This window comes from Elaeis guineensis, chromosome 11 (assembly GCF_000442705.2).
Source record: "Elaeis guineensis isolate ETL-2024a chromosome 11, EG11, whole genome shotgun sequence".
In the NCBI taxonomy this organism is placed as follows: domain Eukaryota; kingdom Viridiplantae; phylum Streptophyta; class Magnoliopsida; order Arecales; family Arecaceae; genus Elaeis; species Elaeis guineensis.
Genome location: NC_026003.2, coordinates 113,438,085 through 113,465,408, shown reverse-complemented (window position 1 = coordinate 113,465,408; position 27,324 = coordinate 113,438,085). Strand labels below are relative to the sequence as shown.

The following is a 27,324-nucleotide window of genomic DNA, read 5'->3' as shown; positions in this document are numbered from 1 at the left end:
ATATTCCACAGGATTTAAAATAAGATTCTTTAACCCCTTCTAAGCATGCTATAAATTATAATTATATTTGATTTTGAGAGCATACTAATTATAATATATTAAAAAAATAACAGCACGGCTCAGCAACAAAACCAAAAATACTCGAATAAAAGTAGAGCTCCTACAAAGTTGGAAGTCCTTGCAGCCATTTGACCTAAACTACATTTAACATTTTAAGGTTTTGGCATCTAACTGGCTGTTTAACATTTACAAAACCTTCACACTGCTTTTTGCTTAGGTCCAGCAGCAAAGCACTCTGAATTTCTGCTTGGGGGTTGTCCAATCCTACAAAGGATTACGCACGAATGCAGTTACAGCAGTTAAGAGCATTTTAACTGCTTATATCTTTTCTGTATCCCCAGTCAAATGTGGGATGAACACTGACAGAGGCAGCCAATCGACAAAAGATAGGGGTAAGGTGCCAAAATGCAGCAGCACTATGAAATATGCACCCATAAACAAGCTAAGATAACCCAATGACGACAGAAACTAATCACGCATGCTGATATTAAGCAGCTGTTTCAACATCTGTACCCACTTGCTTTCCTTCAGAACAACCCACAGGTGGTGCTGGTTCCATAAATTGGCTTGATGATTGCTTTGGTTCTGTCCCAACAAAAGAGCTCCTCAACTGCGTGGTGTTTGAGTCTACATCCACAGCGGTTGTTCTGGGAGGAGATGGTGGTTGCACCTCCACATCTGGATAAGCAGCCTTGAACCTTGCTCTCAGACCATCATCAACTAACCTGACTCCGTGCAACTGATTGCCCAGCGATAGCCACCTGAAATCAGTGTCCCATTAAATTGGAAGGAATGGACTAGTGCAACATGGAAACAAGCTAGCAAGTATTCAAATATAAGAAGTATAGACAAGCAGATAACTTCAAGTATCTTATGCGAGTTAAATTACGAGAAAACCGTTGTTGTAGCGATGGAGTCGAAACAAGTAGAAGACCGATTCAGTGAGTGCCATAACTTGGCAAGATGTCAACTTCAAAAAGGACATAGTATAATTCATGGTAGTGTCATCCAGATATCTTTGGCACATCTGGAAATTAAGTTCATGACGAAGGGCAGAACATAAAAAAGTAGAAACCATGTCAACTTTTCAAATTAGGACAAACTTTTTTTGAACTGTCAGATTAGGACAACCAAGTTACAGACTGGATATATTGGACAAGATTATTTACAAATTCTCTCTTCTCAGTGGAAAGACAGAAATAGGAAATGGTTGTGCAGTAATCATGACACTCATATGGAATATAAGCAAAAAAGAAAAGAAGAGGCATGAGCTGACATTGCAATTAATCACATTGTTTTAAATTTTTAAGGATATTGTTTCCTTTTTAAAAGTTATTTTGTTTTATTGTTGTTGTTGTATCTTTTAATTTTTAAGCATATTGTTTCTTTTTTAAATATTATTTTGTTTTATTGTTGTTGTTGTTGTTGTTGTTGTACTAAGTTCTCCATGACCCTTTGCTGAAATTAACTTTGACAGCAACTTATCCATTATTACGATGAAAACATCCTGAATAACAAAGCTTACATCATCTACATATAAAAATGCACGCACCATTCTCCTGCAGTGAAATTATATGCTTGCCCAGAAACAAACATTATGCTGGAATCAATGAGACAATTACTGCCAGCAATGGGTCGAGTCGAGTCGAGCAAGGACGACAACAAATAAAACCTCGACCCATACCCAATCAGACCAAACATCCGGTCAAGGCCTTTTGATGCATACACACCCACGGATCATATCAGCTCAATTTGACCATAACCTAATCCATTTTGTAGAGTCAATCCTTAATGGACCTAAGCTAACCTAACAAATCCAATCTTTACAGTTCTTACAATGAATTTCTAAAATGTTTGAAACAGGTAGCATTAAGAAAAAGACCAATTACTCTAAAATTTCTTATCCAAGATCGCAAATCAAGCTGATCTAAATTGTTCTAACCCAAATAGAACTCTACCCTCATGACCCAAGTTGGGTCAACGCTCCGACCAATACAGACCCTGTTCAGGTCAGGAAATTTGACCCATACCCAATCCTAACTTAAAAAATATAAATAAATAAATAAATAAAACTCGATCCAAACCCCACCGCCAGAATAAGTTTTTGGGTCGGATCAATTTTTTCCACCCCTTGTCAACCACCAGTTGCTCGCATCAAGATCTAAAGTACCATTTGTATATATCTAGTGTGAGTAACCAAGGAAAAAAAAATCAGACTGCAAATGCATACCCTGCATGTGTATTGTGCATTCGAGCAAACAATTCCAACTTCCTTGTCCTGGGGCTTATCCTCTCCAGCATTGGGTACATCTGCAGTCAAAGCATATACAAATTTGAGCTATGGACCTTGGACTTAACATATTGAGAAAACTTGTATAATTAATGAGCCTATGATTGTATATGTAAATTTACATGACACAAGTTAAATAGAGGAGGAGCTTTTAGTGGAGTATAACAGACACCCTCGCATGACGAGGAAATTTGGAGTGTCATGGCAGGGCACCAAATAAGATGCTGGTGCTTAAGTTAAATTATAAATAGTGAAACACTCCTCAACTAAATGTCTAATTGTAACCTGTGAAAGAACCACATGTTTTGGAGATTTTTTTAATAAAGAATTTTGTTTCCTACATGTTCAAAGGAGTCCTTTACACGAGAATCGTACATGAACTTTGTCTAAGTAGAATATGTAGCATGCAGTGCAACATGCAGCTTTTTGTAAAGGGGGAAGCAAAAACAAGGATCAAAGGGACAATAACGGGAATACAGAAGAAAAGGACCATGAAGCACGAATAGATTTTGATAAACATCAGCCACTCATGAAATCAGATATCTCAGAGCCTGACAATATGTTGATGGGGTTAAGTAAAACAATAAGGGGCAAAAAGACTTAGAATGAAGAGAATTGCACACTAATAATTGAAAAATTTAGAGATACAATGATGAAAATGAAAAAATGGAGGTTGTCTGGCTTCAAAACAGAACATTTTGAAAAGAGAATTAATTTTTTAAAGGAATAAAAAGAGAGACAGCCAAAAGCAGGGTCCCTTGCAAAGAAACAACCAAAAATATGGAGTACTTCCAAAAGACTTTCCCTAAATCCATTTAAGCCCTTCAGCTTCCAAGTTTTGCATCACGAAGCCGATAGTGTCCAAAAGCTGATAATGTGAAAGACAGGGAAAGAGAAGACAGGGTTTCTTTTCAAATCAACTCATGAGTGAACTATAGGCATTCTTTATGACAGGGGTTTGTATGTTGTCAAATTAGCATCGCAGAGCAATAATGGCATAGTTAGATACACAGTAGTTATATTCTGTTTCAGTTGAAATGAAATCATGGCACAACATCTGATTACCTCATCAGGTTTTCGGCTTGTTTCACGAACTTCAGCTACAATAACATCTGTATCGATGTTTCTATTCACCTCTGGGTTTCCCTTAATCCCAACAAGACAATGTTCTTTACTATGATTAAGCCAATGACCTGTGCGCCCAGTTCGAATAATTCGTTGAAGTTGATTGGTCTTCACCCAAATGAGCTCCTCAACACGCTTGTATCCCCAAAGCTCCAAACTGACGAATATTAAAAAAAGAAAAAAAAAATTCTGAGTTTCCCTCAAGTCCTACCATCAGTCTAAAACCAACTATTTGTATAAACAATATAACATACATGAGCTAATGAGATCATGCATAACCTTTGCTACAATTACACTTGATCTGTTATTATACATGCATGATAAGCAAATTGAGTAATGGAAAGGTGGTAATCAGAGGAAGACCAGATAGAATCAATCAGCGAAAAAGTAAAAACTGATTTCAATTTGTTCAGCTGAAACAAACAATTTCCGACAGCAAGGACTAATTCTTCTCCCACTCAGTCTAGACAAAAGAAAGTAGTACAAAGACAGTATCGAATATACAATGGAAAATGTTGTTTTATTGTTAGTACATAAATGAGGATCCTTCATATCGAAAAGAAACAGTTTATAATTATTCCTTTTCCATGTAACCTCCAGTCAAACCCTTGTTTCCTAATATTATCTAAGTTCCAGATTCACAGTGACAGAATCTTTAGACTGCTAAATGCAATATTCATGACCACACAAAGGTACAGCATTACTTATCCAAAGAGATAGTGGTGGCAGATTGAATCTCCACATCTGGGTTATATCATGCAGCAAAAGCATCTGTCTCACATACGGTACAAATTTCAGCAGTATCAGATGTTCTAACAAAAGATCCGTTATAGTTTAACTAAATTATGCCTTTGGACGCTTTTGGTGCAGAATTCCGCCGAAGCCGGAGTTGTTGGAGTCGAGAAGACCGCGGCCGCCGCCGGGACCTGCAAGAAAAGTCTAAACCGGAGTTAGGGGTGCTCCGGCAAGACCCTCCGACGCTCAAGTCAATACTCTGCTTCAACAGAAATGGAGTGCTCGAGCGGAAATTTTGGCAGAATTTCGAGATAGAGTTTAGAGCTTAGAGAAGAACGTATCTGAGGGTCCTTATTTATAGACGGAGGGCGTAACTGACTGACAGCGACGTCTGTAACCGTCTGGTAGTGGACCGTTCAGAGCCGCGTGGAGTTTGTTACGGAGAGTAGTGGTGTCAGGGGTCGTTCAGAGCCACGTGGAGCTTGTTGCAGAGAGTGGAGTGGTGTCCGTTGTCGTGACTTGCCAGAGAGTGGTGGAGCTGCGTGGAATCCGTTGCAGAGAGTGGAGCAGGATGGCGGCTCTTGTCGTGGCTTGTCAGAGAGTGATGGAACCGCATGGAATCCGTTGCAGTGAGTGGAGTAAGGTAGTGGCCCTTGCTGTAGCTTGCCAGAGAGTTTGGATCCGTCGGCTGAAGCTCGGCTAGGATGTCTGATGGAGCAGAATGGCTCTTTATATCGTCATTCTAGGAGAGGCTCGGATGTTCCGAGGTTGCTGACGAATCTACTGTTGTCGGACGCTTCGGGTGCTGACGTTTCAGGCGGGAGTCACCTGCTGTAGGAGCTCGGACGGAGATTTTTTGTTGGCGAAGTCCGGAGAAGTCTGATCGCTAGGAAAGTCCGTCTGGAATTTATCTGATGTAGAAGCTCATCCGAAGATCGTCCGCCGGGAAAGTCCGATTTTATGAGGAGCGTGGTAGGAAGTCGGTCGGCGATGGACTTCGGATAGCACTGGAGAGGCTCGGCAGACATCGGAGGCGATCGACTATCGCAGGGACCCAGCTGCTAGAGCTCGTCCGGAATCCATCCACTGGAGAAGTTCGGACGGGATCCGGTTCTCGCGAGAGGTCGAAAGGGGACCATTTATTGTAGGAGCTCGGGCGAGGACCAGTTGTCGTGGAAGCTCGGAGTAGTGTCCCGTTGTAGAAATTCGTCCAGAGCCCACTCGCTACGGAGTAGCTCGGCTGAAGTCCACCTGTAACAGAAGTTCGGAAAAAATTTGTTCATAGTAAAGGCTCGAATGGAATTTGCTTACAGTAGACGTTTGGGATAGACAGCCCACTGTAGGAGTTCGGAGCAGACCGTTCGCAGTAGAAGTTCGGCTCTCGCGGGAGCTCGATTAGGATCCGGAAGGCGGTCGATCGCCGTAGAAACTTGGGTGGAGTCTGGTTACTGTAGAAATCTCATTGTTGAGGAAGCTCGGATGCTGATAAAGTCCGAAAGAAGTTCGGGGGTAGTCGGTTGCTGTAGAAGGTCGGCTGACAGTGAGGCCCAAAGGGCCTTTGGGGCGGCCTGATGGATGAAAGCAAAAGTCCATTATCGGAGAAGTCCGGACGGCCGAGGGGGTTCGGAGAGGCGCCACATACAAGGTCGGGAGCTAGAAAAGCCCTGGAAGGATCGGTCTTTTACAAACTTCGGCCGGGGAGGTATTTTATACCCAACACCAGTCCCCCTACTTCCGAATTCGAGTTCCGAATGAAAGAAGTACAGAGAAATTCTCACGGCCGAAGCTGCTCTCCTCGATTTCCGCACTCGGCGGTTGCCAGATATTTTGACGTTCGGCACGCTGGTGCTGGAGCCTTTTCGGAAAAGATTTCTTCTTTTTGGAATTCCCGTCGGGGCGTGGCTCTAGGTACGGCGTAATAATGACTCTGTCAGCTGCCAGCCGTTTCCAACGGTCTGTCGAGGTGAGTGGGACACGCGGCGAGTGCAGGCCGGCCAGAGGAGATCCGCAATCATTATTACGCCGGATCCCAGGGTCTATTTAAACACGTTCTCCTCCTTCAGGGGTTCCATCTTGCTTGAGAGAATCCCTCGATTTTCCCCTTCTTTTCCGAGAGCTCCAGCTTCCTCTAGCATCCTCCCCGGCCTTAGGCGTCCTCCGGGTCGACCTCCATCATCCTTGCCATCTCCCTGCCTCCTGGGGTCAATCTAGGTCAATTCCGGAACTTCCTGACATTTTTCCATCCTTTTTTCTTCGTATTCTGTTCGTTTAGCTTTCTCGGGGACCTATTTGCTATTTTTCCCGATTTTTTGAGATTTTTGTGGCTTCCATTTGATCCAAAATGTCCTCTGATATCTCCTCTTCTAGCAGTTTTAGGAGTTCGTCAGCCCCAGTTCCCCATAGTACTGGTACCGTAGACGAACCCGTAACTAAGACCGAACCCTGTCTGGCCTTTGCGCCGGACACCATCCTCGACTCCTTGACTCCGGATGAACTCTCACTGATAAGGATTCAGTATGGAGTTCCTCCGGAGTACGAGCTGGAGCTTCCCGGACCATCTGACCGGGCTAGCGCCCCTCCTCCCGATCGCTTATGTCTGTACCAAGAGGCCTTCCGTGCCGGACTTCGGCTTCCGCTGCCGTCCTTTGTCGTTGCTCTCTTTCGTTTTCTGAACATTTCTCTAGTTTCCATCGTGCCGAACTCCTTTAGGTTTTTGATAGGATTTCTTTCTCTTTGTAGTTTAGCCGAAGTTCGGCCGACTCTTTCTTTGTTTAGGAACTTCTACACCTTCAAGTGCCATCCCTCGGCAAAGGATTGGTGGTACTTCTTCCCCCAATTCGGTAGAAAGGGGTTGCTAAAAGGCGCCCCCTCTTCTGTCCATAACTGGAAGAAGAGGTTCTTCTATGTCCGATGCCCGACCTTGGAGCTAAGATTACCCCGTTGGGGCTCTCTGAGGGATTCCATCCGCCGGACTTCTACCCTGGAAAGGGACGACCTCGAGGTCTCCAAAAAGCTCGAGGCCTATCAAGCCCCCTCCTCCTCGAACTTCTGAAGGAACAACTTTTGTTCAACGTCGGCCTGAGCCCCCTTAACCCTGCCAGTATCTCTCCCCTCTTTTTTTTTTCTTTTTCTTTTTCTTTTTGTTCTTCTTGTTCCATTTCGGAGCCATGCTGATTTTCTTTTATCGCAGACATGGATGCAAGCGTGGCTCGGAGGTTAGCCCAGGGTCTCAAGACCCATAAGAGAAAAGACGCCTCAACTTCGGGGTCGGTGAAGAAAATCAGGACAGAAGGGACAAGCTCGGCCGCACCTGCTCCGATGCCCGTCGCCGTCGAAGCCCCTTCCGACACCGAACCCAAAGTCCTCCGAGCTCCTTCACAGAGCCCCCCAGCCGAGGGTCCCACTTCGGAGGTTCGTCCCGAGGAGGCACCCGGGGCCGAAGGAAAGAGGAGAAAGAAGATCCTAGCCCGGAGGAGCCGCAGTCGCAGGGCTGCCGCCGAGGGGGCCGGCGACTTCGAGGAAGACCTAGGGAAAAATCCCTTCAACAACAGAGACTTGATAAAGAGGCTGGTCGAAGGGTGCATTCTGCCCGAGGTAGTCGAGAGGATCGTCCTTGCCGATCCCGAGCTGCGGATATGGGACTCTCTGGGATCTTTCCTCGAAGTAGGCTAACTCACCTTTTTCCTCCCTCCTGCTTCTTCAATTTATTCTTCAGCCCTTATGTCGACTCCCCGACCTTTCTTGCAGATTGGGCATCAGCTCGTCGCCAACGTCGAGGCGGCGAAGATCGCCAAGAGGGAGGTAGCTCGGGCAGAAAAGGGTCGCCTAGCCGGGGCCGCCCGCCTTGAGGAGAAGATCGCCGAGGTCCTAAGTCTCCAAGAGGTGCTGGAAAAGGAGGGACAAACCTCGTTCGATCTGAGGACCGCCTTGGAGGAGGAGAGAGGAAAGGCTGAGGCCAAGGTCTCCGCATTAAGGGCACAGGTGGCTGAGTTGAAGGAGCAGATTTTCGAGTTGAAAGTGCGGATTCCATCTCTGGTCTCGGAGGCAAGGGCCCGAGCAGTGGAGGAGTTCAAAGCCTTCCCCGAGATGGAGGATCTGAAGGTCCAGTTCGGTCAGGATGCCTTCATCAAGGGGTTCGAGCTCTGCCAAAAGAAGGTGGCTGGGAGGTTTTCCGAGTTGGATCTCGACTTCCTGAACGAGGCATCCGATGATGAAGCCGGACCATCCAAAGTCGCTGCCGGTCCTCTTCCAGCCGGGACCTCATCGACTGTCGTGGCCGCCGCTGACGATCTTCCGGGGACGCCGACCCCCTCTACTTCTGCCCCAGAGGTCCGGAACCTCTAGTTTTGTATTTTTTTCCTTTGTGGTGATTTTTTCCTCATTCTCTTGTACTTGAAATTTATTTGATTAATGAAACCGGATTCGTCTTTACGGAGGGTCCCCCCTTTTTTTCTGTATTCTTTTCTTTCTTTTTGTCTTCTTGCATTAATTTGAGTCGTGGCGCTCTTGTCCTCCAACGACAGTGTCCTACCGAAGCTCTTCTCCTGCCGGAGGGTATTCCCTTGAAGTCGATGATACGAGACCTCCAAAGGGAAGTTCGTCAGTTGACAAGAAAATTCAAGAAGCTGGAAGACGAACTTCACCGGCTGAAGGAGAACCATTCAGAGGCCATCGCGGAGGCTACTCGCTTCCGGGACCTCCACAAGAAAAGTTTCATGGAATACACCAAAAGGAAAGCCGACTTCATTACGGAGCTTGAGGAACTCCGAAAACGTGCTAGCGACCGATCTTGAACTCAAGCTTCCAAGATCAGCTCCCTCAAAGCCGAGCTGGCGGCCGCACGGGAGAAGATCGGCCGACTAGAAGGGAGCTCATCCCGGCTCGCAGTCCAGACTGACCGCGACCAAGACTGGTCGAAGAAGTTCTCCGACCTTCAAAAGCAGCTGCAAGACGCCGAGGCGAATTACGACGCCTACCGAGTCGGCTGGAGCAGACAAGTAGAGGACTACCGAAGGAGGCTCCAGACGGCGACTAACGAAGTTGCCCGCCTTCAGAGGCAGCTGTCGAAGAGAGTCCAGTCTGTCCCTGCACAAGGCTCTGACGAGCTTTGCTCCTTGAGAGGGACTATGGCAAAACTGTCTGTAGCCCTTGGGCGGGAGGAAGCCGAATTACGGCGGCTGAAAGTTCAGCTGATCCACAAGCAGTAGGCAGTCAAGGATGCCGAGGCGGAGTCCGAGATCTTGAAGAGGCTTCGAGAGTTGGAGGACGAGCGCCGGCGGTTCCACCGGATGTACCGGGATATGCTGCTGAAAAAGATAGAACTAAAAGATGAAGTCGAAAATTTAAGGCAATCCATAGTAAGGGCCGGAACTGAGAGCTTAAAGTCGGAAGAAACTGGACTTCCTTAGAGCCTCTTCTTATTCTCTTTTTTCTTTATCTTTTTGTTTTTGGCCTTTAAGGCTTTGTAATGTGTACTTCACCAACGAAATGAAAATAAAATTATCTATTACCTTATCCATTCTGGTCTTAAATGGTTGTTTACCAAACTCCATTTGTCTTCCGTCTTGTTTGGCGTCGACGTAGTTTGTAATCCCTCGCCGATTCTTGCTTTGAGTCGTTGTTTACCGAACTTCTTTTGTCTTCCATCTTGTTCGATGCCGACGTAGTTAGTAATCCCTCGCCGGTTCTTGCTTTGAGTCGTCGTTTACCGAACTTCTTTTGTCTTCCATCTTGTTCGATGCCGACGTTGTCTGAAGGTTCCTGGTCGTCGCCGTGTCGATTTGCCCTTAGGGACTAGAGATTTTCGACAAGGATTTTCTCTCTCGTCGAGACGAGGTCCCTTGTGCCTTTGATGTAGTTCGTTTTTCACCTATCGCCGGCGTAGTTCGTCGCTTTTTCTTTTCGTCTCCCCTTCTCTTCTGTGTTTGAGTGAGGGTCTTCCCTCTGCTCTTGACGGGGTCGTGAGAGTGTAAAGGAGTCATTGAGGAAGCTTTCCTCCTTGTCGATCAACCGAGTCTTTGTTTGCGTCGGGACGAGGTCCTCCCCTTGTTCCCGACAGTCGGTTTCAGCTCGTGTTAGGATGAGGTTCTCCTCCTGTTCCTAACAAGGCTGTGGGGGCACATAAGGGCCGTTGTGAGAGCCTCTCCCCCCATCCGGTCTTTAGAAAATCGGACCTTCAACTTTGCTCATGTTAGGACGAAGTTCTCCTCCTGTTCCTAACAAGGCTGTGGGGGCACATAAGGGCAGTCGTAAGGGCCTCTCCCCCCATCCGATCTTTAGAAAATCGGGCCTTCGACTTTGCTCATGTTAGGACGAGGTTCTCCTCCTGTTCCTAACAAGACTGTAGGGGCACATAAGGGCCGTTGTAAGGGCCTCTCCCCCCATCCGATCTTTAGAAAATCGGGCCTTCAACTTTGCTCATGTTAGGACGAGATTCTCCTCCTATTCCTAACAAGACTGTGGAGGCACATAAGGACCATTGTAAGGACCTCTCCTCCCATCCGGTCTTTAGGAAACCGGGCCTTCGACTTTGCTCATGTTAGGACGAGGTTCTCCTCCTGTTCCTAACAAGACTGTTGGGGCGCATAAGGGCCGTTGTAAGGGCCTCTCTCCCCATCCAGTCTTTAGAAAACCGGGCCTTCGACTTTGCTCATGTTAGGACGAAGTTCTCCTCCTGTTCCTAACGCGCTTAATTTCGTTTGTATGGGGGAGTTATCTCCTGTCGTTATAAGCTTATACCAAAAGAAAAAATGCGCAAATACGAAAAGAATTTTCATTCAGGGCAAAGTTGTTGGTGATACATTCGTAGATTTTTCGAACCCTATAGCCGCGGAAGGTCTGCTCCCCGTCAGTGTCCCCCCGAAATGGAGTTGATAATCCCAATTGGAGGCCGATCTTCTGGTTGCTCCTCCCTCCTTGGCGGTTCCGACTGCGGCAGGACCCTAGGCCGATCTTCTCTTCCTTCAGGTCGGCGTCGAGTGAATCTGTCGAACCGACCTCGTCTGATGAGCTCCTCGATCTCATCTCGGAGCTGAATACACTCCTCCGTATCGTGGCCGTGGTCACGATGATAGAGGCAGAATTTGTTCGGATTGCGCTTTCCGGGGTGCGAGCGCATCCTCTCCGGCCTTGGGAGCTGCTCCCTAACCTCCATCAGCACTTGAGTTTTCGATACGTTGAGAGAGGCGTAGCTGTGGAATCTCTCGGGAGGAGAGCCTCGCCGAACTCGACGGTCTGGGCATCTCTGTTTACGAGCTCGGGGAGGAGTCCGGGCGCGCCTATATCCGGAAGGAGTTCGAGAACGTGGCCGAACTTCACTCGGCCCTTTTTCAACTGTGGGCTTGCTCGAGTCTCCCGCCTACCGCTCTCTCGCGGTCTCCTCGTCCTTCATCTTGAAGGCTTCTTTTGCTCGGGCATATCCTTCGGCCCGAGCCAGCAAATCGGCAAAATCCCTGGGGTACTTCTTTTCCAAGGAGAACAGAAGGTCGTTCTTTTGAAGGCCGCCTTTCAGAGCGGCCATCGCGACCGATTGGTCTAAGTTCCGGACCTCTAATGCAGCGACGTTGAAACGGTTGACGAAAGCCCGGATGGATTCTCCCTCGCTTTGCTTCATGTTGATGAGGGACTCCGAACCTCTTCGGGGACGCCGGCTGCTAACACAATGAGCCACAAACTGATGGCTCATCTGATCAAAGAAAAAGATGGTACCCGACTTCAATGCCGAGTACCAGTTCCTTGCTGCTCCCTTCAGGATGGATGGAAAAGCTTGGCACAGAATGACGTCTAGCGCGCCATGAAACAGCATCATTGTCCGAAAGGCCTCCAGATGATCGACCAGATCCGAGGTCCCGTCATAGCTTTCGAATTGGGGAAGCTTGAAGTTTGGCGGGATCGGTTCCTGCATGATCATTTGAGAGAAGGGAGGGTCAGTACAGATGTCCTCACCATAAGCAGGGGGAGCGTGGCGAAGTTCTTCGATCCGCCTGTTCATCTCTTGGAGCCTTCGATCCAGGAAGTCCTCTCGACTGCGGGTCTCGAAGATCTTCGGGCAGAATGGAGGTAGAGATCCTCCAGGAGTAGAATCGTGATCGGACTGAGGGCTCTCCACCCTCGGATTTGTCTTTCCGGGAAAGACGGGGCGACTGGCCCAAGTGGCCCGTCCTACCGTCGGATTTTGAAATTCCGACGACGTTCTCTCCAACCGCACCGATGCCTGCGGCTGTTGTTGCTGTTGCATGGCCTACACCGCTTCAGTGAGGCCTCTGACCTGCTGAACCAGCAGGTCGAATTGCTCTGCACCGACCGCCATTGTCGGAGAAGGAGGAGGAGCCTGAGATCTGGCCGCGGAGACCGTGGATCGTCTGGTGGATGCTTTGCGGGGAGGCATCGGATGAAGATCTAGTAGAAGAAGGAGAAGAGGATGTCAGAGAAGATGACCGGAATCAGTCCCGTTGAGCACTCCTTTAAGAACAAGGGTACTGCGAAGACACAGGCCGCCCTTCCTCTAGCGCCAATTCTGTTGGTGCAGAATTCTGCCGAAGCCGGAGTTACTGGAGTCGAGAAGACCGCGGCCGCTGCCGGGACCTACAAGGAAAGTCTAAACCGGAGTTGAGGGTGCTCCGGCAAGACCCTCCGACGCTCAAGTCAGTACTCTGCTTCAACAAAAATGGAGTGCTCGAGCGAAAATTTTGGCAGATTTTCGAGATAGAGTTTAGAGCTTAGAGAAGAACGTATCTGGAGGTCCTTATTTATAGACGGAGGGCGTAACTGACTGACAGCGACGTCTGTAACCATCTGGTAGTGGACCGTTCTGAGCCGCGTGGAGTTTGTTACGGAGAGTAGTGGCGTCAGGGATCGTTCAGGACCACGTGGAGCTTGTTACGGAGAGTGGAGTGGTGTCCGTTGTCGTGACTTGCCAGAGAGTGGTGGAGCTGTGTGGAATCCGTTGCAGAGAGTGGAGCAGGATGGCGGCTCTTGTCGTGGCTTGTCAGAGAGTGATAGAACCGCATGGAATCCATTGCAGTGAGTGGAGTAAGGTAGTGGCCTTTGTTGTGGCTTACCAGAGAGTTCGGATCCGTCGGTTGAAGCTCGATTGGGATGCCTGATGGAGCAGAATGGCTCTTTATATCGTCGTTCTAGAAGAGACTCGGATGTTCCGAGGTCGCTGACGAATCTACTGTTGTCGGACGCTTCGGGTGCTGACATTTCAGACGAGAGTCACCCGCTGTAGGAGCTCGGACGGAGATTTTTTGTTGGCGAAGTCCGAAGAAGTCCGATCGCTAGAGAAGTCCGTCTGAAATTTATCTGATGTGGAAGCTCATCCGAAGATCGTCCGCCGGGGAAGTCCGATTTTATGGGGAGCCTGGTAGGAGGTCGGTTGGCGATGGACTTCGGATAGCGCTGGGAAGGCTCGGCAGACATCGGAGACGATCGGCTATTACAGGGACCCAGCTGCTGGAGCTCGTCCGTCATAGAAGCTCGTCCGGAATCCATCCGCTGGAGAAGTTCAGACGGGATCCGATTCTCGCGAGAGGTCGAAAGGGGGCCATTTATTGTAGGAGCTCGGGCGAGGACCAGTTGTCGTGGAAGCTCGAAGTAGTGTCCCGTTGTAGAAGTTCGTCCAGAGCCCACTCGCTACGGAGTAGTTCGGCTGAAGTCTACCTGTAACAGAAGTTCGAAAAAAATTCGTTCATAGTAGAGACTCGAATGGAATTTGCTTACAGTAGACGTTTAGGATAGACAGCCCGCTGTAGGAGTTCGGAGTAAACCGTTCGTAGTAGAAGTTCGGCTCTCGCGGGAGCTCGATTAGGATCCGGAAGGAGGTCGATCACCGTAGAAACTTGGGTGGAGTCTGGTTACTGTAGAAATCTCGTTGTTGGGGAAGCTCGGATGCTGATGAAGTCCGAAAGAAGTTCGGGGGTAGTCGGTTGCTGTAGAAGGTCGGCTGACAGTGAGGCCCAGAGGGCCTTTGGGGCGGCCCGGTGGATGAACGCAGAAGTCCATTGTCGGAGAAGTCCGGACGGCCGAGGGGGTTCGAAGAGGCGCCACATACAAGGTCGGGAGCTAGAAAAGCCCTGGAAGGATCGGTCTTTTACAAACTTCGGCCGGAGGGTATTTTATACCCAACAGACACCAAGCCCAAAAAATAAACTATAGTCAATGACATAACATGGTACAGGGGTCTCCATTCACTTATATTCATAAGGATCTGCAGGGTGACACAAACAAATATGAAAAGCTCGTGATAAGAAAACACCTCCCTTAGTTACAAGTTACTCCAACAAATTTTTAAGTCTTTTATAAGGACAAATATATATGAGAGAATGGGAGAAGTACATAATTGCAATAAAGGCCAGGGGTTATGATGATTGCCTGATCGTGCATGCTGAAAGTCTGCCCTTTCTACCATACTTGCATGATTCTTTTTTCAAATAAAGCCCTAATGGCTTTCCAGGTCATCATTGATTCTTCTAACAGAATAACATCGGCAACTTTCATGCACAATATGGTAGAAACAAGACCTCCCTCAGTTACAAATACTCCAATTGACATTTAAGTCTGCCATAAAGACAAACATATATTCAAGAACAGCAAAAGCAAGTAATTGCAAGAAAAAGCCAGAGGCCAGGGGTTATGGTCGATTGCCCAACCGCACGTGCTGAAAGCCTGCCCTTTTCTACCATATCTGCATGATCTTTTTTTAAATAAAAGCATTGATGGTTAAGTCATCATTCGTTCGTCTAACAAATAATAATACCACCAATTATCATGCACTACATGGTAGAAACAAAAACTTACCATTCACGCCCAAGTTCCATTGCACGCCCGGTGACCCACAGAAAAATCAGACCATCGGTCTGCAATGCAGGTACATTAAGATTTCTCATCTCATCATCCGCCATTGTACCATACGGCAATTCCATGTGAATGTCCCAAGGTGGGTCTGCCATGATAACCCCAAACTGCCCTAAAATGTCCATTCTGAAGTTACGGATGTCACAGTTTATCCATTGAGGCTCACCAAGTTCCACTTCTGAACAATATTCAGCCCTCTGGGACTTAATTGGTTTTGGAGGTGGAAGATTAGCAGCACCCATTATCATTGGAGATATATCTGGTGTTTGGTCAAGTTCATAATGAACATATTTGCAGGTCTGAAAAAAAAAATATATCAATCAGCTATAAAACATGGTACAAGAAAAGATGACCATGCAGATTTAATAATAGAGGGAAAAAAATTAACCTTTGTGTGACGGCATGTATCAAGAAACGAGCAGTCACCCAAATTTGTATCAGTGTGTGGAGCAATAATTCGCCGGAAATGAACCTGTTTGCAATCGAGCAGCATGTCAAAACAGTCATATGAAATATAGCAACGGCAATATGAAGTAATGTGACCAAAAAAAAGGCAAAGAACAGAAAAAGCAACGTGATATCCTAATGTTGTAATTGTAGCAACATTCTAATTAGTAAATATAAGAACGTTCTCTATTTATGCAAACTAACTATCTGTATTTCCCAAGGATTGATGACATTAATTTAACAGCCTTATCTGCAGCCAGTCTTGATTAATAAACAAAAATGGAGCTTTATGGATCACATGCAGTGATTGACTCCGTGCAGTCTCTTCTTTCCTTCACAATCCTTCTAAAGTTTAAATGTTCACTCCACAAAGTATTTTCACTTAAAGAGACATTAGAATTCACCCTATCTACATTACAATTAAGAATCCTAATAAGTATATTATGTATGTTCTTTCTATGACTATGTATATAAATTGCATATTGCATAAACAATTTACGAGTCTTAAGAATGTAACTCTAATGTACTATCAAATTAAGGGTCCACCGGATTCCAAATCTTCAATTGATCTGCCTTTATGCAATTATTAGAGTAGCACATTAAATCCTTTGAAATCTTTTTATTTGCTAGACATGCTTGGTAACCTTGTCAACTACAATTGATATTAGTTCTTAGATTTTCTCTTCAAGCCTAGTCTTGAAAGCGACTTACCTCTAGCACACAATTTAAGTTAGATTGTCAGCCTCCAAACTACCATAGTAGAGCAGTTCTTTAGAGTTAGAAATGGAATCAATTTTTGTTCATCATTAACTACAAGGATGAAACAAGATGGAGGAACATTCGATATTTTAGCACCAATCACTATTGATTTAATTAATTAACAATTCCTTATTTAATAATATCAAAGAGGTTGCATGTAGCACAAGCATGATGATAATATGAAGATAATATGAGTGCAGCATTCAAACATACAAAAACAATCACATAAAAATCATACGAAATGTGAGATGATAAGATATAGGCAAAATATAATTTTATGTGTGACTTGGTAAATAATCAATGGTAACGCTAACCTTCTCACATGCAATGAATGAACCAGTTTGGCGTCGGCAATCTTCTTTAGTTAAATGTGTACAATATTCCTTGAGTTGAGAGCCACCCTTGGTCTTGAACTGAAAAAAAGGATGATGAACATCAGGTGCTACGAGTGATAAGAGATGGCACGGAAGTTAACTACTATTTGAGTAGGCAGCCCCCAGCAACTTGTGCACACAATTAAGCGATAGAAGCAGTCAAGAACCACAAGCTGTCCCCAGACCAAAATGGGAAGGCAGTTGAGACTTGACATAAAACTTTCACTATAACTACTACCAGCAAACTTTAAAGAATTGAATTTAAGCATGTGACCACAATTTTTGCATCTGGTTGACATAATTTAAACAACTTATAAATGACATAGTTAGGCGAAACATTTTTGAACATGTTCAAGGATATTCACCATCTATGTTGTTTCCGATCATGAAGTGGATGCCTTGAATCAGAGTTTGAGGAGCAACATGCAAGTATTATTCATGAGAAAACTAAAATCTGCACATGCTCACACAACTCTTATTATCTAACAAGTCACATCCAAAGTTATAAGGACATTTTCTACCTTGTGGCATACATATTAACCACTCAATTTTAATACTTATACTCAAAAATGGTGAACAGCCATATATTCTTCCCGAAAGCAATTCATTCAACTATTAGAGACACACTAGCTTCAGAATCATATCATTTTCTCCATTGTTAGTTAGCAAGAAATCCATCAAGGCATGATTTCATATATAGCAAAGTAGTAAATTGGTAATGATAATTGACACACAGAAGAGCAAGACAGAAGTACAAACAAGAACATAAATTTCCGAACCTTTGCCGCAACAGCAGTTTCTCTTGCAGTTGGGCGGTGAATGAGATCCAAAAGCTCCTCTCCGGTTTTCGACTTTTGCATCTCCCTGAACGTCTTCTTGTTCAGCAACGCCTCGATGTCCTTCAGATCATCCTCCTCGGTCCTTTGCTTCGAAGGCGCCGGACTTGGGCCACCCACAGCAGCACCAGGCCCCATAAGAGGCCTGTGGAGGGGAGAGACGCCCATCATCCTCGGAATCCCCCTGAAGCCCATAACCCTCGGCCCGCCCCTTGGGCCGACCATGGGCGGCGGAGCACCGGACCCCGGAAACATCGGAGACATGCCGGAAAGATGAGGGTCAGGAGGCCCCATCCACACGTCCGGCCTCGGCATCATCACTGCACCACTATCGACCCCGCCCATCGCCGGCCCCTGACCATCATTGTTCCCGTCGCCGGAACCAGGTTCCCGCGGTGGCTGCTGAGTCTGGGAGGAGCTCTCGGGGAGCTCCTTGAGGAGTTTGTGCCGATCGATGCTCCAGATCATCAACACAGACTTCCCGTGCACAGTGAACTCCTCCAGCTGCACCCCGCCGCTGTCCTCAGCGATCCGCCGGAGGGCTGTCTCGACGGCGAAGATCGGGCCGAGCTCCCCGCCGAGCTCTACCAGGGCGGCCTTCTCGGCGGGCGTGGCGGAGGACTGGTCACCCTCGAGCCGGCGGAGCAGGGCGGCGGAGTCCAACTCGAGGAAAGGGACGAGCTCGAGGAGGCAGACGGCGACCATGGTGCGGACGACGGACAGGAGGTCGCCGCCGCCGTCGGCGTTGGGGGAGGAACGATCGCGGCGGGGCTCGGGGGAGGGCCTGTGGCGGGTGCAAGGAGGGAGGGAACGGGAGTCAGGAAAGGGGCGGCGGCGGGAGGTGAGGGGGCGGGGTGGATCGGAGGAGGAAGGATTAGGATTAGGGTTAGGGTTAGGGTTAGGGTTAGGCGTGGGGATAAAGGGACGGCGGTTGAAGGCGGAGATGACGCGGAGGGAGAGGTCGAGGGAGGAGACGAGGTCGGGGACGAGGGTGTGGAGGGAGGCAATGAGGTCTTGCTGGGCTTGCCGGCGGGTTTGGATGGCATCCTCCAGCTGGTCTTGCATCTCCTTCAAGGCGGCGACGTCGTGCGCTCCTCCGCCGCCGCCGTCGGTCTGGGAGTCCATGGCCACCGGTAGGAGGGTCCGTCCCCAGAACAAACGCGAACTGGGCTTCGAACGAACCCGAGTCCGAACGGATTTTGGATCCCCACGCTGGAGAGTAACACGCACCTTCCGACCAAGGGCCAAACAGTGATATTAATGTGAGAGAAAGTTTTGTAATACTAATTTTAAGGGTTCTGATGGGGATTTTTTTTTTTTTTGATAGGAGGGTTGAGGAACTTTCTATAGAAGATTGATTTGTAAGAAAAAAAAAAAAAATAATTCTGACTAAAGTGCTATTGTACAATCTTAAATAAATATAATATCTATCATCTATCTATAAAAAATTTTGTAAGCATAAACTAAACCGTAAGTGATTAGCTTAATATCTAAGAGAGATCATCCAATCAACTGTACTATTTATTTTTTGATATATATGAATAATTTTTAATATGGCTATAAGACGCTCATCATCCTCCTCGTATCCTTCAGGATGAGATGAAGGTCTCCATCATGGGTTGGTTGATTTGTATGTTTGTTTTTGATAAGTGATTGATTTGTAAGTTTGTAGTTTGTACAAATATATATCTACATCATTTACATACAAGCAGCTAATTCCTTGAATACAAGGAATGCATTAGGGCTATACATTTATAAAGGTTTTCTCGCTTGGCACATATGAATCACACCAATCCCCTCTTGATGCATGACCCATCAGCTATAAAAAGGTCTTTCTTAGCGGGGCCTTGTTTCCTCCGATGCAAGTGGACTGAGCACGAAGTCACTTTGTTGAGTGGCCTTGAAGTCCCATCACTTTGTAAGCTATTTCGGAATTGCATTCGGCTCCAATTTGGACCTACAAATACGTGGAGTAGGCTTCTACTGGGCCCAAATGAAATTGGATCCATAGACACTAAATAGGTTGAAATTGAACTGGATACCCATATTTATTTTACATGAATCTAATGAGTACAAATATGAATATAGATATTAATTAAATAAAAATATTATATTTATATTTATTTTAAATGAATATATCGATATAAATACAAATCAGATATCGAAAATATGGATATAAATGCAGTTACAGATCGGATAATTAAATTTTTTAATTATGAAATCAAAATTATTATGAAGTACATGATAAATCAAATTAATAGCATATTAATATGATAATATATTTTATTTAAAAATTAATAGATATTATATAAAATTAAATAGAACTATAAAAAAAATTAAATATTCAGATACAGATCGAATAATTGTCTATTTATATCCATATTTTTTTCATGAATATGAATATAAATATGAATATTAGTCAAATACTCAAATTTTTATCCATATTCAAATAGATTAGATTATAAAAATAAATCCGAATGAATATTATAGGATATATTTTCATCCCAATGCTAAGTCATTTCTACTGGCCATTGTCGTTGTATAATCTCCTGGGCCATCCCAGCCATCTATCTCCTCGCTTCACAGGGCTATAAATTCGCCCTTCTAGTAGTTATTATTTCTATTAGTTTAGTTCTTATTTATTCAAATATTTAAAATATTTTAAAGTTAAAGAAACTCATGCTTTCTCTCCCATGTATCATGTCTTCTGTATCCAATGGGCATGAGACCTTTTTGGGGCTGCAAGCAGGTTGAATTGGATCAGGAACAGGCACAATCCATTTGAGTATGGTCAAAAATTCAATTTGAACGTAGCCTAATTTCTTTGAAATTAGATCAAATCAGGTATAATATTTATTTTACCGATCCAATAGATCATTCAGATAAAATTGGATCAAAAGTAATCTGAATACAAACTATAATAAATACATAAGTCAAGTATCTAACTACATCATGAATATATTATATAATAAAATAATAGTATGCAATATGTAGACATTGTCAAAAACCATATTTTACATAAGATTTGATTTAATTAATAATATGAAATCATTGACTAGCTATATTATGCAAAAACATTAATTTCTTATATATAAAAAGAGATTTGAAGTAATACATTATACATATACTAATTTGGGATGAATTTCTTGAACCCAAACCCGGCTTGAAAGTTCCACTAGGTCTATCTTTAGACCCATACCCAACTCATTCTTCCTCAAATTTGGGTCAGGTTGAGGTTGAGGTCAACACGGTTCAAGATCAGATGTAGGGTTTGTGGATTAGAGTGATTGTGATTTTAGGGAAGAGAGACATTCATATGGAAATAATTCATGGCCTCCTAGCTGAAGATCCGATCTAAGCAACTCTGATTAAGAAATCATGAAGCATGAATTGGATCAAAATCAAGATCGATCAATGGAGTTCATCAATAGTAAATTTCAAAGATACTAGATAAGTCCGGTATAGGTTTGACAGATCATCTTGTCGGAGTCAACATAGGTTCTTAGAAGAGATAGATATGACTCGATAAGGGTCAATAGGTATTCTTAAAGAAAGAAAGCGGATAAAAAGAGAGAAAATAAAGAGAGAATCTTTGTATTTCTTAAAAGAAGAATTTATAATCAAGATCATCAAACATCATGTCATGGTAGCTCTATAAAGATTAACGGTGATCAGATCTATAAATATATGATAAGAATCAGACTTGAATCGATAATTATATAGATATTAAAGCGAATCTAGATTTTTCCGAAAAGATCGTATGGGTGCATGTGTGCGCTTGAGTAGGTTTAGATTTTGCCTCTTGTCATCGTTAAATGATTGATGGCTGGTACAAACTAATGAAATAATAATAATAATAATAATCTATCACAGTTTCTGCTGCATTAACCTTTATAACTGGATCTTTATCCATCTTTTGTTCTGTCTTGGCTGGTAGGCTTTAAACCATAGACATCAAAAACGGCATTATCAAGCAGAGAATTGTGCTTCTTACAAAATCTTATGCTGCGATTATGCGATTCAACCACAATTTAGCATCGATGTCTAATGCCTAGGTGAATGCATCACACATACAGGTTGTGTTATTCCAAATATACTGAAGGACATAGATTTTAAAAGAACCATGGTCAAAACATATTATTTATACTTATCAATTGTTTATATACATGGATTTCTGATAATTGTGTGAAGATACAAGACTCACAAAACTCGTTGAATGGTGAGGGGGAAAATAAAACATATCTCAAACTTTTCCTGCCTCATTTGAACTCAGTAACATTACTTATAACAAATCAATCTTCTTCATGACCTTGATTTTTTTTTACAAGCATAATGTAATTACAAACATCACATGATCAATATCGACAAGCATAACTAAGAGGTTGGGCAATAGTCCACAACAATACCCTTTGCGGTTGGGCAGGAAGCCAATGTGCATCCATCCAATTTGTTTCCCCACCAATTGAACTTGATACCCTCAAACTCCAAACACAAGTATAACAACACGGCCATAAATGCGAGGCCAGCATCAAGAGCCCCAGAGAGGACATAGTTGTGGCGTTGCCACCAGTCTCGCCTGTACCTATAGATAACGAAACCAAAAACAAAGCCGACAGTAATCCAAGTAGTGTAGTTGACTGCGGTGGCTGGTGGCATCTGTCCCAGGGCACTTATCATGATGGGCATGGTGATGAGGCGGATCCATTGATGTCTTGGAAAAGTCTTGTGAGCAAGCCAGACAAGAAGGGGACCAATAGCCCCAAGCAGGAAGAACCAGTTGATCGCCGAGTAGGAGCCGAGGTCACCAAAGATTCTGCGAGGGCCAATCAGACCCCATACGACGGAAGCATCATAGAAAACATGATCACCTGGGCATGTCCATGGGCTGTCAGGAGACAGTTTGGTCCTATCGCAGATGTTAGGAATGGTGTTCATGAGCCACCATGCGGTTCCCAAGTGCACCATCGCCGATATAAGGGTCCCCACCACCTGATAGAAATGAAGTTGCATTGATCATAGTCATCGTCAATGATAGCAATGCATGAGATTTGTTATGTTTCGGTTCATTTCATGTTGCGGTAAAGCTGAGTAGGATCTGCATGTATAGATTGTGGTTTAAAAAATCTATAATGCACAAAGACATTTTAGTGATGTATCTTGATTGCCTGCTGATGATAAGACATTTAGATAAATCAGCACCACCAAGAAAAGGTTTCTCCAAGATGCTGTTTCAGGGAACCGAGAAACAAAAGTCATGCCAAGGTGTTGTGAAAAATGAAGAAAGTTACAATCTACTAGAATATCCTTTTATATGCAGCAGACTCGAACTAATATTTGAGTACACATTACCCTTGCAAGAAAACTGGTGGCAATGCCACAGTTATGATCCCAACCAGGGCATTGCTGGGATATGCACGAAAACAGGAAGCGATTGCTTTGAGTATCTTATAAATCAATATGATACCAATGGGCGCTGACTGAGCAAAGAATCGAAACAGGTGACAGGAGACATTCGGAGCTTCAGTAATTTAGGGAGAATAAAATAAATGAAGAGCTAATTAGATAAAAGAATGCGGAACTAGCTACTTAAACTAAGAATTTGCTCTCATATAGATTATGAGAAAAGATTGATATAAATATAATGGTCAGTAAAGATATTTATTGGGACAATGATAAATCTGATGCCTAAAAGTTAAGTCAATGGACTTCTGCAAAACATATGGTGCCACACTAAAAAAGAAACTGCAAGGGATATTCATCATTAGATGGATGATCATTTGGATCACATGATGCATGAGGCATCTTGAAGTGGATGGTACTGGAATTCGTAATCAGGAGTATAAACTTTGTCTTGCAAAATTTACATGTTCATGAGTACTAACATTGTCCTCCAAAATTTATAAAAATTTATTTAGTACTTTTTCAGTAGTATTACTATATGAGCATCAGGGAATTCAAATGAAAGAAAATTTCTTTGGTGGTGTACAATCCTCAAATATGAAATTGGTAGGTGCATTCAAGGTAGACGACAAGGGACCAAATTTGCGTACCCTGCATTCATCTGGTGAATCATTTAAGACTTTCTCTAGGGAGTCGGGAGGGATCCCAGTTGAAAAAAACAACTGCTCAATTTCCACAAGAGATCATAAGACAAAATCCAGTTTGAATGTGAAAGAATTATGAGGAACAGAAACCTAATAGAAAGATAGAGCAGCAAATAAGTTCACTCAGAGCACAACATCACCTCACCCAAAACTCAGTCATATGAATAGCTACATGGATTATAAGTTGTTTATAAAATAATCTTACTTAAATTACACACTAATTTCTGTTAAAATATTGAGAGTTGTAGGTTGAACTCATGCCATTTTCCCACCTAGAATGTACATAAGGCAGTCCATCTAACCAAAATTTCTAGATTCAAGATCCACATCAGATGGCAAACTTTGTGGCAATGGAAAGATGCATTGTGTCTCATATAACATACATACATTAGCAAGAAGGCACATGCACAAAACTATGAAACAAGAGTATGAGCTTCCCACCAGCTGGAAAGCGCAACAAAATTCAATGCTAAAACAGGTGGGTAGAGCAATCTAACCTGTGCCATAAACATTGTTCTGGGAGGTATCTTCATATAATGCCCAAGTTTGAAATCTTGCAGAAAGTTTAGTGCCTGTTTCATGCTGATAAACCCATACACCTTAAAGCACATGTTTGCAACCGGGCGGCCGGGGTACACATAGCCGATGATGTACTCTGTGATCACATTCAACCCTGGCGTCTGTTCATCATAATAATCAGATAAGACTGGTTGCAACATAGATAGATGACCATTACTTATTTAAGTCCATGGGAAAAAACAAAAAGAAAATGAAAGGGAGATTTCGAGGCAGAAATGTAGAGAATGAAGCAACAGTCGATGTAGATTACTTGGTTTGTTGTAGCTGTGAGGATTCCAATGGGGAGGGTAAAGAAAAGTGCCACGGCACAAGCCAGCAAGACACCCCACCATGGTAATTGTAGTTGGTCGATGTAATACTCGCACGCAAAGATCGTTAGCACAACGTTCGCCACCAGGATGCATACAAACCACCGCATAGGAACTTGCTTGTATCTGCTCATCAGCCTCGTGTGCACATCCATCTTCTTGTCTTGAAAAGCTAATTTGCTCGTCTGCCAGATCTCTCTGCCCATATGGAAACAAGCAATCGATAACTAGGAATCTTCATGGAGCTACTCTAGCTGACGAAACTTAGTAAATTGTACCTTCCATGAAAGAGGAGGACATGAACCACTGTGGCGCTGAGCGAGGCAAAGCCGAAGCCATAAGTCATTGTGAAGAAGGTGCTGAGATAGAGAGGCCCCTGCTTCTCATAAGCGCCGGCATCGAATTGGAAGTTGGAGTTGATGATGGTGGATATGTTGTACTTCTGTCCCGACGATGTGAAGAGGCCGTCGGAGAATATGGGGAAGGTCTTGGCGTGGTATACATCTAACCAATATGCGATCGGGGCGACGACATACATGAGAAGGAAGAAGCCAACGGCGATGTTCGCAGTGGCGAACCAGGGGCTGGCGAGCGGGCTGCCAAGATAGGCGCATACGGAGGACCAATCGAGCCCGATGGCTGCGATCCCGAGCCCCTTCATTCCTGATCCCAACTGATGTGCCAGAATGGAGTTGGGGAAGATCCAGCAGATCCAGGAGAGAGAGGTCAGCATCTTGAAGAGGTAACCGGGGAACACATAGTATGCGAAGCTACAGATGAAGGCAATCAAGAAGAACTGGTTACGTGTCAAGCTGCCCCTTGGCCTCTTTTCCTTCTCATGTAGTGCCCTGTATATCATTGAGGCCTTCTGCTCAGCTTGAACTAGAAATTTCAAGGAAGAGAAAGAAAGAGAGAGAGAGGAAGGGATACCCAAAGAGGGAGACTTGAACAAGATTGTAAGGCCACCACATAACAGCAGGCTCTACCAAGTACCTCCTAAATAGCCCTGCCCAACCATATCCCAATACCTGCTCTCCTCCAAACAATTGGATCATCCAATTCAATGCGAAGGAAATAACAAAGCTAACGAATCGTTGAAGGCAAAGCAGTAGAATTACCTGCGTGGTTACAATTATGATGAATGAAACAAAGAAAGTGAGATTCTGCTTGTAGAATATTTTGACGGCGGAGATGATGTGGACAGCATAGACGTTGGCGGCGCCGGAGTTGGCAAAGATGGTGATGAGCACGTGCTCCTTGACATTGAAGGGGCCGGGATTGAGCGTGAACTCCCACGGGCTGCCTCTGAAGAAGAGGCGGTCGGGGAGGGCCGTGGCCATGAGATGGCCGAGGGGGACGACGGCGATCTGAGCGGAGATGGAGGTGATGGAGAGCGGCTCGTTGCGGTACCAGAAGAACTGGTTGAGGAAGGAGAGGATGACGCAGGACACCGTGCCGAGGACCCACATCCGGAAAGTGAGCACCGGGATGGATGGATCATCGCCGACCGGCACGGTGAGAGCGACCTGCTCGACCGGAGAGTTGTCGTCCGGTGTGGGGGAGGCCGAGGAGGAAGACGGGATGTCATGGTCTTCTTCTTGGATGTGTTTTGAGACTGCAAGCAAAACGGGAAAGAGAAGTCTGGGAATTAGGAGCGAAAAAATAAGAAAAGGGGAAGAGAGAGAGGGGGAGAGAGTTTGGGTGGTTACGGAGCGGAGCGGTGAGTTGGTGGGGAGGAGGAGATGGAGGGGATTCCATGCCCTGCTTCCCTTGGCTTCGGATGTTGTCGGGGATTTTGTCGGGGGCCAAAAGGGGTTCGATTTATCCTCTTGCCTTGTATCTCCCACGTTCCTTGGATTGGATTCATAAAAGCCATACTTTGACCGGGCGAAGAGATTCGAATCAGAACCGCGGGTCCCACCGCGGCAGCCTATCACCGGGTGGGTGGCAATAAACGGTAGCCCACGGTCTGGGGCTCGCTGGAGTGGTCGCCGAGCATCTGAGGCTTTGGGGTACAAGCCGGGTGACGCACTCTGTTACGCGCGGCGCGCGCAAGGAGGGATGGGGGCTGTATCTTTTGCGCGAGAGAAGGATTTACCTTCCTTGGCGCATATCCACCGTTACTCAATCTACGGATCTGAAAGGGCTCCACCAAGCTTCGTGTTAATGTATATATCTTTACATAGTAGTCTAGGTTCATTTGTTAATGTATATACCTTATATATTGGTGTAGGTTCATTTTATATAAATTAAAATTATTTTTTGTTATTGATTTTCTATATAATTATATATAAAAAAAATATATTTTCTAATTTTTATTGATTTATTTTTTATATAGTTATGTGCAGAAATTTCTATATTTTTTTTTTATGCGAGGGACGGTTTTTTTTTTTTTTGGTGTTAGTCTATAAATTGAAGTTTTTTACTATATATTTAATAATAACAAAAATATGTATGAAAAATCCCTCATTTTCACACTGCACGTCTCGTAAAGCGACCGGTGGATAGAAACCGCGGTCCCTCCAATAGATCCTCGCCAGGTGGGGTTGGCGGGCGTCAGGCATTACGCAACTTGTGGTGGGGCGGGAGTTAAATATACGGCCCATACCTGGCACCAGGTGGGTTTGGACCATGTGGCACACAGCTGGATGTTTCATAAGTGACAAATGCATACACGAAAAATGTACCAAAGCGCACGTGTAGCTTTTGAGTGCCCATCAACGGATATCATACTATAAGCGATCAATCGTTACACAATTAGAAGATATCACAGCATCTGTGTAACATTTTTTTGAAAAAAAACTTTTATGTCCCTTTAGTTTCCCTTTTCCCCCCTGTTTTGCCATTTGAAAC

At 44.8% G+C, this 27,324-nt stretch overlaps 2 protein-coding genes across 2 annotated transcripts; both read right to left on the bottom strand.

Moving 5' to 3' along the window:
• Window positions 1-121: 121 nt before the first annotated feature.
• On the bottom strand, window positions 122-18,738 carry LOC105054093 (probable N(6)-adenosine-methyltransferase MT-A70-like). The gene is made up of 7 exons (XM_010935501.4): window positions 17,424-18,738; window positions 16,585-16,683; window positions 15,453-15,536; window positions 15,008-15,363; window positions 3,416-3,632; window positions 2,291-2,370; window positions 122-821 (listed from the first exon to the last, which is right to left on the bottom strand). Exons 1-7 carry the CDS (start codon window positions 18,603-18,605, stop codon window positions 548-550), a joined length of 2,292 nt encoding a protein of 763 aa, XP_010933803.1. The 5' UTR covers window positions 18,606-18,738; the 3' UTR covers window positions 122-547.
• A 2,981-nt stretch (window positions 18,739-21,719) lies between these two features.
• Window positions 21,720-26,521, bottom strand: LOC105054353 (oligopeptide transporter 7). Its single transcript, XM_019853722.3, has 7 exons — window positions 26,181-26,521; window positions 25,590-26,086; window positions 25,402-25,499; window positions 24,750-25,319; window positions 24,414-24,669; window positions 24,082-24,264; window positions 21,720-22,469 (listed from the first exon to the last, which is right to left on the bottom strand). The coding sequence occupies exons 1-7, from the start codon at window positions 26,227-26,229 to the stop codon at window positions 21,855-21,857; spliced, it is 2,268 nt and encodes a 755-aa protein (XP_019709281.1). The 5' UTR covers window positions 26,230-26,521; the 3' UTR covers window positions 21,720-21,854.
• Window positions 26,522-27,324: the final 803 nt, after the last annotated feature.

Excerpts from the sequence above, each read along its gene's own strand:
- LOC105054093 (XM_010935501.4), bottom strand. The coding sequence starts at position 18,605 with ATGGACTCCCAGACCGACGGCGGCGGCGGAGGAGCGCACGACGTCGCC. Across the intron at positions 16,684-17,423 it reads AAACTGCTGTTGCGGCAAAG|TTCAAGACCAAGGGTGGCTC; the intron begins GTTCGGAAATTT and ends CCTTTTTTTCAG. Across the intron at positions 822-2,290 it reads ATGCACAATACACATGCAGG|GTGGCTATCGCTGGGCAATC; the intron begins GTATGCATTTGC and ends CACTGATTTCAG.
- LOC105054353 (XM_019853722.3), bottom strand. The coding sequence starts at position 26,229 with ATGGAATCCCCTCCATCTCCTCCTCCCCACCAACTCACCGCTCCGCTC. Across the intron at positions 25,320-25,401 it reads GTTCAAGTCTCCCTCTTTGG|GGCACTACATGAGAAGGAAA; the intron begins GTATCCCTTCCT and ends AATGATATACAG. Across the intron at positions 22,470-24,081 it reads GAACAATGTTTATGGCACAG|GTGGTGGGGACCCTTATATC; the intron begins GTTAGATTGCTC and ends CATTTCTATCAG.